Source organism: Notolepis coatsorum (genome assembly GCF_963971535.1).
Source record: "Notolepis coatsorum genome assembly, chromosome: 10".
NCBI classification, from domain to species: Eukaryota; Metazoa; Chordata; class Actinopteri; order Aulopiformes; family Paralepididae; genus Notolepis; species Notolepis coatsorum.
Genome location: NC_140174.1, coordinates 73,150,807 through 73,164,541, shown reverse-complemented (window position 1 = coordinate 73,164,541; position 13,735 = coordinate 73,150,807). Strand labels below are relative to the sequence as shown.

Genomic DNA, 13,735 nt, shown 5'->3' with positions numbered 1-13,735 from the left:
ACACGCTCACATTTATGGTCACTTTACAAAAGGAAAGGTCACTTTAAGAATAGTAAAGTATAACTTGAGATTGTATAATATAGCATTGTATAGCAGTGTACATAAAGACCCAGTGCCTCATCCGTAGCTAACAGTGTATTGCACTACCACAGGACCTAGCATGTCCTACCATGCTCTGTAAATAACTCATGTACATATACCGATATGCCCTACTTTGTTTACTTGTTTTATTGCACAATGTCGTTATATTGGATTCTATTATATATTACTATTGTATTATGCACATCGTTGCGGGCAAGACCCCCGCATTTCATTGTATACTTGTATGCCGTGACAAATAAAACTCTTGACTTGACTTGACTTTTCACATCCCGATCTTCCCTCCTCACAGGAGATTCCTACGCTTCCTGTTTCAGGGCGTAGCGTGCGAGTACCAGAGGCTGCCGTTCGGCTACTCTCTGGCTCCTCGCACTTTCACCAAGTGCGTGGAGACCGCGCTGGGCCCTCTGCGTCATCAGGGGATACGAAACTTATTCTACCTCGACGACATTCTGGTCCTCAGCTGGTCGGAGGAGGTCGCCAGGTCTCATACCCGGCTGGTGATGTATTCCTCACCAGTCTGGGTTTTGCTGTGAACTGGGAGAAGAGAACTCCTCTTCCCAGTCAACAGGTGGAGTACTTGGGCTTGGTTTTAAGCTCAAGGCCCATGAGGGCAACCCTCTCAGAGCAGCGACGGGAGGATATTCTCGGCGAGCTCAGGAGGTTCCGTCCTGGCAGGACGGTTACGGCGCTGTCCGTGATGCGCCTGCTCGGTATGATGGCATCTGCTCACTCTGTGGTCCCTCTTGGCCTCCTCTTCATGAGGAGGATACAGAGGTGGTTTTCCAGGATGAAAATAGACCCGGTGAGAGACAAGTGGAGGCGACTGAAGGTTCCCCTGTCAGTACTGGGGGATCTCGACCACTGGGGGAGGCCTGGTGCCCTCACCAGCGGGGTCCCCATGGGCAGCAGGCTATCACACGTCACGGTCTTCACCGATGCCTCCCTCACAGGATGGGGGGGATGTGTCGGGCCCGCATAGTAGGGGGCAGATGGCGGTACCATGGTAATAATAAAGAAACTTGAACATGCTGCCCGGTCTGCTCTACATATCAATGTGTTGGAATTGAAGGCAGTCCTTCTGGTCCTCAAGTGGCTCGGCCGCCTTGTGGTGGACATGCATGTTTTGATCAGGACGGACTACACGACGGCAGCATCGTATATCAACAGACAGGGGGGAGTACGCTCCCCCCGTCTGCACCGGGTGGCGGTCGAGCTCTGGCTATGGGATGAAAATGGGGGAAAGTCTTTCTCTAGTCTGCATCCCCTTAACAATTGTGTGTATTGAGCTGTACTGTATTGCACCCATTCTGCAATCTGTTAATAAAGTTTTCAATCAATCAATCAATCAATGGGCGTCTCTCAATCTGGGCAGCCTGAGGGCCCTCCACATTCCCGGCAGGGAGAATGTGGGTGCAGATGTGATGTCGCGGGGCGGTCCTCACCCCGACGAGTGGGGACTGCATCCAGACATAGTCAAACAGGTCTGGGACCAATTCGGGAAGGCCAATTCGGGAAGGCCAATCTCGGTCAGTCGGAAGGACAACCCCCCTCTGGGGGTGGATGCCTTCTCAATGTATCCGTGGCCACCCGGGATTCTGTACGCGTTCCCCCCCATACACCTGATAGCTCAGCTGTTGGAGCGGGTACGTCGGGAGCGCAGGACTTTGATCCTGGTCACGCCGGACCGGGCCACGGCTGTGTGGTTCCCGGCCCTGATTCAGCTCTTGGTGGCCCCGGCGTGGCCTGTTCCGGGGTCGCCGCGGGCCCTCTCCCAGGCTCACGGGACGCTGTTTCTGCGTCCTGTTCTGGGGCAGCCATTGATGGTTTGCCTGCTGAAAGGGTGAATCTGGAGGAGATGTGTCTGAACCCTACTGTGGTTAACACCATCCGGAACGCGCGCACTCCGTCCACTACCGCGGTTTACACTGGGAAGTGGCATATTTTTCAAGAGTGGTGTGAGGTTGGGGGCCTGGACCCAATGTCTTTCCTTCCTCCAGTCTATCCTGGATAGGCTGTCGGCCTCGACGGTGAGGGTATACGCCGTGGCTATATCCTCCTGTCACGTGGGCCTTGAGGGCGGTATGCTGTTCAGCCACCCTCTAGTGAAACGTTTCCTGCTTGGCGCTCGGCGTCTCAAGCCTGTGGAGCGTTCTCTGTCTCCGAGTTGGGACCTCCAACTGGTCCTGGGTCGGTTGTCGGAGGCCCAGTTTGAGCCTCTTGAGCAGGTGCCGTTGGATCGGCGTTCCTTCTGGCCATCACCTCCACTATACGCGTGTGTGAGCTTTGTGCTCTCTCGGTGTGGCCTGAGTGCCTGTCTATTCGGGCAGATAGCGGGGCGACTCTGAGGCCTAATCCGGTCTTCGTGCCATGGAATATCTGGAGCTCTTTTCGCTCCAGGGATATTGTGATTCATCCTCCTCCTCACGCTAGTGGGTTGGAGTCGAGCCTGCACCTGTCGTGTCCTGTCCGTGCGCTGGGGGTTTACCTTAGTCAGAATACCTTCACATGGAACGCTTTTTTCTGTTATGCGTCCTATGAGGATCATAGGACGCTAGGATCATACACATACAGCTCATTACAGTAATATTCCACAATTATGATGTTACCTGTGTTGTATATGAAGTTACCTGTGTGTTGAGATCCTGCAGCTCCTCCATGTGCTCCAACAGGGCATTCTTAGTCTCAGCGTCCTCCAGCAGTGACCCCACATCAAACACGTTGTCCAGGTAGGCTTGGATCTGCACCAGCAGCCTGTCACTCTCTGTGAACTTTACCCTCTGCATAATAATAATAATAATACATAATGGCTGTTTCAGCATACGGGCCAATGTAGGAGTTGAGAACGGCTTTCAGGATAGTAGTAAAATTATGAGAAATTCTCCAGGGCAGATTTTCTACCTGGTGACTCTTTTCCTGTGTCATTCTGTTAAATTCTTTCCATCGCTCAAATCCAAATACTTTAATGATATTTTTTAGCACACATCTGTGTCATATGCTATAATGTTGTTGGGATGGTGTTGTATGTTATTAATGATCAGTTATGACTGAATTCAAATAAGTGTCATTATCTTGGGCAAATTTGGAGGTATTATTTTTTGCCCATATCCCTCCAAATTTAAGGGAATTTTTATTTATTTATGGGTGTAATTCTGCTCTTCATATCTCTTAATGGTGGGTATAGACACAATTGAACTCACTGAGGTGTTGTGGTCTGATGTGAACCTCGTCTTCCGTGATATGTGAGTACTTGCCTCCAGGTAGTCGTCCAGGCCATGGCGGGTGAACTCATACTGCAGGTGGACCCTGAAGTTCATGTTCTCCACAGAGTGCACCACGATGTTGATGAACTGCATACACGCCACCTGGTGGGCAGGGATTGTAACCACATAAGGGTCACTGACATTAAGCGACAAATATAGTCATTGACATAAGTGTTGGTGAAATTAACTGCTGGCATTTGAGGAATAGAATCCTCCTGACCCTCAAAACAAGTTGATGAGGAAGGCTAGCTCCGTAGTGGGAGTCGAACTGGTCAAACTAGAGGTGTGGTAGAGAGGAGGATGAGAAAAGAACTGGACGATGAGGAGCATGTTCAACCACAGTCTCATAGCCCCCCCACACGCCACACTAACTGCCTCGGCCAGTCCTTCGTGCCAGTGGCGATAAGGCTCCACAACCAGGGGCATGGACTAACGGCTGGAGAACTAACGGCGGCAGAACTTGAGAACTGTTAAAGATTTCTGATTCCTAACCTCTTAACCACTAAACCCCACATATAGTGTATTATGACCGATACCAAAATTAAGAACATTTAGTACAATAAAAAGTTGTTATAGAAATGAAAAATATGTGTGCTCCATTATCTAAAAGACACTGGTCATTATGTACCCAGCTCCGCTCTGGGATTTTGCCCCTGCACCTCGAAACCAGACGTTACCGGGGGGTCACAGAAGAAGTGCGGATCTGTATTTACTGTAATATTGATATTGAGAATGAGTTTAATTTGATGTTTTATTGTCCATTATATTATGAGTTGTGTCAAAAGTAGGGATGTCCGATATTATCGGCCTACCGATATTATCGGCCGATATCGGCATTCAAATCTGATATCGGAAAATATTGGTATCGGTTTTCCAAAAATATATTTTTTTTTAATTTATTTTTTTACATTTCTATAGAAATGATGTCCGATATTATCGGCCTACCGATATTATCGGCCGATATCGGCATTAAAATGTGATATCGGTTGATATCGGTATCGGAAATTAAGAGTTGGACAATATCGGTATATCGGTATCGGTAAAAAAGCCAATATCGAGCATCCCTAGTCAAAAGTTATTTTACAGGTGTAAAAACCTTGAGTTAATGTGATTGAGTGATGCAGAAAGCCTAAAATGTATTTTTGGTCACAGGGTATTTGTACTTGCAGAATATTTAGAGAAAGCTTGGGATAAACATACAAAAAGAACATATATGTGATTTGTTTATTTTGGCCTCTGATGGTGTGCATGGTGTAGCTTACAAACCTTGGGAAGTGAATGTTATATTAAATTATTGTTTTTGGTGTCTTATAATCCCATAAGGCATAGGTGTCAAACTCATGGCCCGTGGGCCAAATGTGGCCCGCCACGTCATTTGATGTGGCCCCCAAGAGCAATTTTTTTTAAAACATTAATCTTGGGTTAAAAAATAGCGGCGTTAAAATAATTGTGGGTTAATGCGTTAATAAAGCTTTAACTTTGACAGCCTTAGTTATTACACATTCTTACACATACATGTATGTTGAACATCTGAGGTATTGATGAAGTAACAAAGGAAAAAAGCCAAAAGCACTTACTCCTCAGACATTCTTTGACAATTTTACAGCCCAAAATAAAATGGGGGACCCTGATGTAAACAAGTCAAAAGTCTTTCTCTGGTCTGCATCCCCTTAACAATTGTGTGTATTGAGCTGTACTGTACTGTACCCATTCTGCAATCTGTTAATTAAAGTTAATTAAATCTTCCATTAGTTGGATGTATGGCCTCTGCAAAGTTGTGTGCAGCCATTTGTTTTTGTAACATCTGCTACATCTGTCCCACGTGTTCTTTGCAGCTCACAGTTGTTAGTTCTGCCCCTCTTGACTGTGACAAAAAGGTTTTGAACAAACTTAATGTCATAGCTTGTATTTGATTATATTCTTCTTTGTTATTTACTTGAATGTTTTGATCATTGATTGATGGAGTAATATGGGGTTCTGATAAACAATATTTTTTTGTTAAAATAACATAAGCTAACATATATTTTTACATCTATGCAAATGCATATGCAATATGTATAACTTGAATAAGTAATAAATACAGAAACAACATGTTTAACAATATGTAAATGAGTAACTACTATTGGCTGTGGAAGTGGGTAGATTCCAGGGTAAACCTGAGGAGGAGCGGTTGTGTGTTCTGTGTGATCTGGGAGTGGTGGAGGATGAATATCATTTTGTTTTTTATTGCCCTTTGTACACCGCTTTGAGGAGGGCTTTATTTGAGAAAATTCAAATTGTAAATCCAGATTTGTTTTGGCAGTCTGAGAGTTGTATGTTAAGTTGTTTTTTTGTGGAGGACATCTTCGGTTTTGCAGGATTTTTGGAGAAGGCATGGCACTTGAGACAAAACACACTGTATCCTATATAATTGTATTTGAATTCATCTTGTTTTTTCTGTTTATTTACATTGAGTACAGCTTGTGTTATATTACGTTTTATTGTATTCTCTTGTATTTTCTTATGGCCATCTTGGTCTATATGTCATTTATTAAGTAATTGGTCAAGTATATTATTATATACTTATTGTTATGTGTCTTGTAAGCCCATATGGGCTGGGCATACATCTGTATGTAAGACACGAAAATAAAAAATATCAAATCAAATCAAATCAAGCTACATTTATTTTACATTACATTAACATTTATACAGTCTTTGGCCCTTTGAGGGCAACCATAATGCTGATGTGGCCCTCTGTGAAAATGAGTTTGACACCCCTGCCATAAGGGATGGGTAGTCGGACATGACACGAAAATAAAATGTCATTCATTCATACACCCATGGCACTAGGAGACACAGGTAACATATTATGTCATGTCATGTCATGTTATATCATGTCTATATTATATCATACATACATGGCGTTTTAAAGGGGAACTATCTTATAAATGGCCTTTTTGAGTGTTTAGCATTGTTTCCTAGCTATGTGAACTTATATTAATATGATCTATGTCTCAAAATTCTCATATTGGCGCATTCTTCCAATTCTCCTCTCACAATATTCACCCTCACTGAACTGAGTCGTTTGAAAATGTGCCTATATGTGATGTCATATAGTCACCGCTGCATGTTAATGTTCAGGCGAAGACGACGCTCCGCAGTGGTTTAGGAGCCCAGGCTCAAAACAGCTCGAGATCTTAAGGTAGAAAAATGCTGTTTTTGAGGACTTGATTAGAAATACAAAACAATGAATAAAAAAAATATATATATTACAGAGGTGTTCCATAGACTCACAGGAATTGTGTAAAAGTGCCCAAATAGTGAAAGAAATAGTAAAATAGTTCCCCTTTAACATTCGCCAAAATGCTTGATTGTGATTGGTCAATAGCGCTCTGTTGCCCATAGCAGCGGTCAATTATTTCTCGATAATTCACCGCTGCTATGGGCAACGCGCAATAATGACCGCTGTTAGGGGCAACAGAGCGCTATTGACCAATCACAATCAAGCATTTTGATTGCAGTCACGAAAGCTAAGCTCAGCATATGCACAGCTGCACTACATCATGTGCAATCAAGTCCACACACCTGCCTTCTGCCGATGATAGAGGAGCAACAGAACAACTGCGTCTGCATTTGATCTCGTCTGTTCCAGAACGCAGTGTCGGTCAATTATTTTGCGACAATGACCTCGTAGCTATACATTATCCCATACTTATATCATGTTAATGGCTGCATTTATATAGTGCTTTTTATTCAAAGCGGTTTACAATTTGTTCCTCACATTTTACCCATTCACTCACACATTCACACACCGGTGGCAGAGGCAAACATGCAAGGTGCCAACCTACACATCGGGAGCAATTAGGGGTTAAGTGTCTTGCTCAAGGAGACGCTACCTGGGAGGAGCGGGAATCGAACCGGGACCCTCCGGATTGCCAGACAACTGCTCTACCTCCTGAGCCACTGTCACCCCCTGTTATATCATGTCATGTTATATCAAGTCATGTTATATCATGTTATATCATGTCATGTTATATCATGTCATGTTATATCATGTCATGTCATGTTATATCATGTTATTACAAATGCTTGATTGTGATTGGTCAATAGCGCTCGGCAGATGTCCGTTATTACTTGATAACGGACCTCTGCCGAGCAATAATGACCGCTGTTCGCAGCTGGAGCAATCAAGCCCACTGACACACACTGCATCAGTGCAATCAGACATACCTGCCGGCTGCCGGCGAAGCTGCCGCCTGCCGGCAATGACAGCGCAGAGCGACAGAACAGAACTGCGTCTGAATTTGATCTCGTCTTGTCGATGGTGTAAAATGAATTAGGTATATTGTTAGTAAGTTAGCCATGTAATAAGCGGGATAATGTATAGCTATACTCGGTCATTGTCGCAAAATAATTTACCTTCACTACGTTTAGAACACCTCGGCGAGGCGCCTCGGTATTCTAAACTCTGTGTCGGTCAATTATTTTGCGACAATGACCTCGTAGCTATACATTATCCCTTACTTATTATCATGTCATGTTATATCATGTTATATCATGCCATGATATGTTCTGTTATACAGAGAGGATGTCTTCATGATGTCTCTCACATGGACAGTTTCACGTGTCCAACTCTCTGGACGACCACTGTATATTAATGCATGCCTATCTGAGGTACTTTGTTGTACTAAGAAAAACTTTACCATGAAGTCGATGTTGCAGTCTTCATTGCAGAAATACTCCATGAGCTTCTCAAAGCGACTGTTCTCCCCGCACACCTGAAGGAGAGAACAGAGAGATCTCCTTAAAGCTGTTCTGTGTAACTTTGGAAGGAAAAATGTACTAATGGAACAAACAGTTGAAAATCTCAAGAATTTGTCTTAAAGGGATCGTTTGGGATAGTGCCATGACGATGATGAGTTCTAGTCGGGTTTCGAGCAAACTGGGAAGCTTTAGACAGCAAATGGCAGAAACGGGGTCACAAAACCAAAAAGGTTTGAATCCACACCTCAGCATGCATGCAAAGGGTTAACCACCTCCTGTATATAGCCATAGCTTATGTAGACTTTATTTTAATGATTATTTTAATGATTATTTTGTATTCTCACCATTGCACATTGTGCTAACCATTGCACTTTACTGTACATATTTATATGTGTCTTTGTCTTATATTGCAACTGACTGTTGATTGTCACATCCAGGTTAGACGTACACAGTCTCGTTGCACTGTCTTGTACTGTGTAATAATAATAAAGTGAATCTAATCTAATCAAACCACCTCCAAAACAAAACCACAGTCCACCAGCATTTAAAAAAAAAAAAAGTGCCAAGTGATACAAGAATCTGAAATGATGGAGGACCGTGATTTTGTGTTGGAAATAGGTAAACCCCTTTGCCTGCATCTTGTGGAGCGGACCCCATTTGCGGTTCGCTTGGAACCCGGCCAGAGCTCTGACCATTGGACTCTGTAAATAAGCTAATAGCTTACAGTGAACTCCAAGCCCACGTGACTGAACTCAAACTGGAAAGAAACAGACTAAGAAATGACGTAAACTCCATGATCAAAACTGCAAAAAAAGAATTTCATCAATGACAAAACTGAGGAAAACTAAAACAAACCATGTGAACTTTGGAAATTACTCAATAATCAACTAGGCTGCAGTAAAAAACTCAAAACCAGATTTTCAAACATAAACATAAAGACGGACAACATGCTCATCACAGACATAGTTTTTAGGGAGTCCTGTTTCAGTTTACTCAACACAGCATTATGTCACTACCATAAAATAACAGAAGGGGGCAGTGTACACACACATTAAAACTGGAATGTGAAAGAGACTGTATATCTTTCTCTCTCCCTCTCTCCCCCTGTCTCTCTCTCTCTCTCTCTCTCTCTCTCTCTCTCTCTCTCTCTCTCTGCCATTAGGCTGTGTAGGGTTTGCCTACAATACTGAATTGTATTTAGTTTCATATTCATAATAATTCAAAAGTAGTAGCTTTGAAAAGAGTAAATTAGACATGGATTAATCCCTGAATAATTTATTTAAAAACACACCAAGTCTCGATTGTGATTTTAACAGTGTCAGAGGTACCAGGGTTATCCTCAGTCCTGGGTCTAATAACTGTCCCAAAATGCTCATTTAACCCTTTTTAGATGCAAAGTGTATCTAGGGGAGAACGGGGGACGTTGTCAAACGGGTAGGTTGTCACATTCATTATATTTCACTACCAGAGGGTCCTGTCTCCCATACTTTGGTATTTAAATGTCCAGAATTGGGGTCAGAGTTCACCTACATTGTCATCTTTGGAGTGAAACAGCTGAATTTGAGGTGAGAGGACTTTTTGTGTTTTTCATGTCCATTTGTAAATATTCCGCTCCTCAGTATTTTTCTTCTAGGCTTTTACACAATTGGTTTATAATGAAACAATTATTACCCTCAAAAAGTGTGAAGGGATCGCTATAGTTTAGATTGTTGTTAGCTATCTAACTAGTTGTTAGATGGCTGTTAGCCTTGATGCTATCAAATCATTTTTGTCACAATGTGTCAGAGGGTCTTTGTTAGGTGATTAACTCTTTGTTACAATACGTTGGAAAATGAGAGGGATACACATTTCAAGCCAACATCTTAAGCTTCAATTTAATGTAGGAATGACTATTGAAAGATGTTTTTATGATTAACAATTCACACTAGAGTAAAAAGTGTGACAACTATCCCCGTTCTCCCCTATGTGACCAGCGAGTTCACAAGTAACTCGGTAACTCACACATGATTAATAATAATAATAATAATAATAATAATAATAATAATAATTCAGACAAGAATTGCAGCCCAAAGTGCTTCACAGCAGTAAAATAAATATAAGATGAGCATAAAATAGACAGAATAAAAGTAGTGCAGGTAATAAAACAATGTAATATCTCTAATTTACAATACAATAATCACAGTGTGGATGTAATGAGTGTTATTTGTCAGAATTAATTAAAAGGCTAAGGTGAAGAGATACGTTTTTAGAGTGCAAAAGTGGCAAAATGCATTGAAATAGCAGCATAAACACACATCCATACAATAAAATAGCTCTCATTTACAATACAATAAGCACTGACTAACTTGCCAGTGGTTAGCCACTAGTGGCAGCACACAGGAAATGCGCTTTGCATCTCTGACCCTGTGTGTCTCTGGAGAACTCTACCGTTCACAAAGTGAAATTGGGGGCTAACAAAGTGGGGTCTAACCCTGCCATCGAGAGAGAGCCAGTCAGTTGACTTTAGAATTAGACTCAGTGACGCGGCTGGGTGGCGTAGCGGAGATTGCGCTCCTCACCAATGCAAGAGACTCCGGTCTCGAATCCCGGTGTCAGTATTGCCTCCGGCTTGGGCCAGTCGTCAATTGGCAGAGGTAGCGCGTGGAAAGTCGATGGGTGGGGATTGGACGTTGTGGACAGCGACTCCTACAGATCGGTTGGGTGACGCCTGCACAGCAGAGACAGGAAGTATCGGGGGCAGCGTGAGCCTCCCACGCATTACTCCTCGCCACTGAGAGTCCGCGCTGTCTGGTGAAAAGATGCAACAGGCTGCCTCCTTGTGTACCGGAGGGGACACGTGATGCAAGGCTTCTATCCTCACTACAACCGACCAGTGGGGGGCATAGTCTAGCAACGTTCAAGACAGGAGGGGAGAATTGGCAATACGAAATTGGGATGGGAGAAAAATAGAAAAATAAGGAGAAAAAGTGGATAAAAAAATTAAATAATTAGACTCAGTGAGACGTTTTAGCCATTTAGCCTGCATGGTTGAAAAGGTCACAGAACGCAGTTAGTCTTCCTTAGCTATACAGTAAGAGTGGCATGAAAAGGGCTGCATGTTATTTATTTGCCTATAAACTGTGCGTTTGTGTTTGTGTGTGCATGTCTTTACTGTGCTACACATAGCCCGTGCCGTTCCTCAAGCAGCAGATCTGCCCATGTGTGTGTGTGTGTGTGTCCTTCTGCTCGCTCATGTTCACTAAATAATGCAGTGTGCCAACCTGCCCGCCTGCATTCTACTCAAACAATGCCCATGCGTTCTGCTACCAAGGGACACACGAGCCAGGCCCTGGCACCATGCCGCCCACCCACCTCCATCCTCCATGTGTTCTCACCTCCCCTCTAGAATTATGTTTACATAAACACAGTATTCTGGGCCCAGGAGTTAAAAACGTTTAATCCCTATCTGATCGGATCAGATTTGGATTCATTCATTTCAACTCATTATGAATTGAAATGGGGAACCCTGATGTAAACAAGACGAAAGTCTTTCTCTGGTCTGCATCCCCTTAACAATTGTGTGTATTGAGCTGCACTGTACTGTACCCATTCTGCAATCTGTTAACTAAAAATGTCAATCAATCAATCAATCAATCAATCAATCAATCAATCAATCAATCAATCAATCAATAGGGATTACAAGTTTTGAACTTCTGGGCCCAGGATACTATATGAAGCTGGTATTCCGGTTAAGGTGTATGGCATCTTCATATCCCCATCACCAATACCCCTGTACACCCAAGTCAAAGATTTGTATATTTTTCCACATTGAAAGTATATCTTTATTTTTGGCACTTGACATGTACTAATTCACAGATGTTTACCAAACTTAGGTTGTACTTTAGAAAACATATTAAGTGTAGCAAAAGTAACCAAAAATCAGTTACAAAAGTACATCTTAAGTACAACTTTTAAATATTTATGTGGTTTCAATTTAACACAACTAGTATACTTTGTGAATACATAAAACGGATACAAAGTATACTTTCAGACAAAGTACTTTTTAGTTTTTAACTTGGGCACAGCACAAGTAAACAGCAGGTTGAGAATATTACTGCAAAACTGCCCAGTAGAATGGATAAGGTGTTTGCACGCCTCTTATCTCACATTGACATGTAAACACAGCTAATCTCACACACACACACACACACACACACACACACACACACACACACACACACACACACACACACACACACACACACACACACACACACACACACACACACACACACACACACACACACACACACACACACACACACACACACACACACACACACACACACACACACACACACACACACGCACACACACACACACACACACACACACATACACACACACACACACTCACGCACACACTGGCACCATCCCTTTACCAAAGCCACCACTCACTTTGCCATTTGTTAATTCAGGGGAGTCTGGATGGTATGGCCTAGGTGGAAAGCGACCCAGGCCTGGAACTGCACCCTGAGAGAGGGAACTGCTCCCTGAGAGAGGGAGGTTTGCCCTGAGAGAGGGAACTGCGCCCTGAGAGGGGGAGGTTTGCCCTGAGAGAGAGAACTGTGCCCTGAGAGAGGGAACTGCGTCCTGAGAGGGGGAGGTTTGCCCTGAGAGAGGGAACTGCGCCCTGAGAGGGGGAGGTTTGCCCTGAGAGAGAGAACTGTGCCCTGAGAGGGGGAGGTTTGCCCTGAGAGAGAGAACTGTACCCTGAGAGAGGGAACTGCGCCCTGAGAGGGGGAGGTTTGCCCTGAGAGAGAGAACTGTGCCATGAGAGGGAGAGGTTTGCCCTGAGAGAGAGAACTGTGCCCTGAGAGAGGGAACTGCGCCCTGAGAGGGGGAGGTTTGCCCTGAAAGAGGGAACTGTGCCAGTTTGCCCTGAGAGAGGGAACTGCGCCCTGAGAGAGGGAGGTTTGAAGGGTCAACGTGTTTATGCATTGCTATATCTAAAATACTGGGTTGATAAGATTTTTATGTGCATCTGCCAATTTCATGATTTTATGTGTATCAGTGACAATCAAACAGTAAACAAAGAGGCCTATTAAGATGTTAGATCCTAATATGAAAAACTATCTGATTTAATGTTCTAAGCCTTATCTTGACTTTGTCTATTTTGCTGCTGGCTATTTTAAACTAGGCTAGTGGTCCGTATCCACTCTATTAATTTGTGCTAAGCTAGGCTAGCTTGCATCCGGATAAGCAAATTTCCCATAATGTTGGCGTGTTCCTTTAACAATGTTAATGTCATTATATTATCTTATCAGAGTCATAGGTATCATCATAGATACAGTATATTGGTGTGTTATTATCATAATCATTAGATAACTTGTGTAATTTATGCAGCAGATTTTAATTTATATTTTGTATCCCCTGTTTTCTTGTCAAGGAAGGAATGGAAACTGAAATATCTCTGAAGTAAAAGATTTTGATGGTTGATTTTTGATCCATGGCAAATAGTTTCTTTATTTGAAAGTATGTTGAGAGAAGTGTGTTGATGGAAGTGGGTACAGTAATCTCATCTGGACGTAAATATTTCAAAACATAGTGTCCATTGTTTTGGTTATGTCTATCTGTGACTGTGAGGGTTG

General features: G+C 43.2%; 1 protein-coding gene across 1 annotated transcript in view; it reads right to left on the bottom strand.

The window, feature by feature from the left end:
- Positions 1-13,735, bottom strand: part of fmnl1b (formin-like 1b) — a gene marked incomplete at its 5' end in the record, with an annotated part of 243,973 nt that overhangs the window by 93,534 nt on the left and 136,704 nt on the right. The window contains 3 exons of the mRNA XM_084322609.1: positions 2,730-2,879; positions 3,354-3,464; positions 8,045-8,119. Of these exons, the coding sequence (XP_084178735.1) occupies positions 2,730-2,879; positions 3,354-3,464; positions 8,045-8,119 (336 nt within the window). The remainder of the gene's footprint in view (positions 1-2,729; positions 2,880-3,353; positions 3,465-8,044; positions 8,120-13,735) is intronic.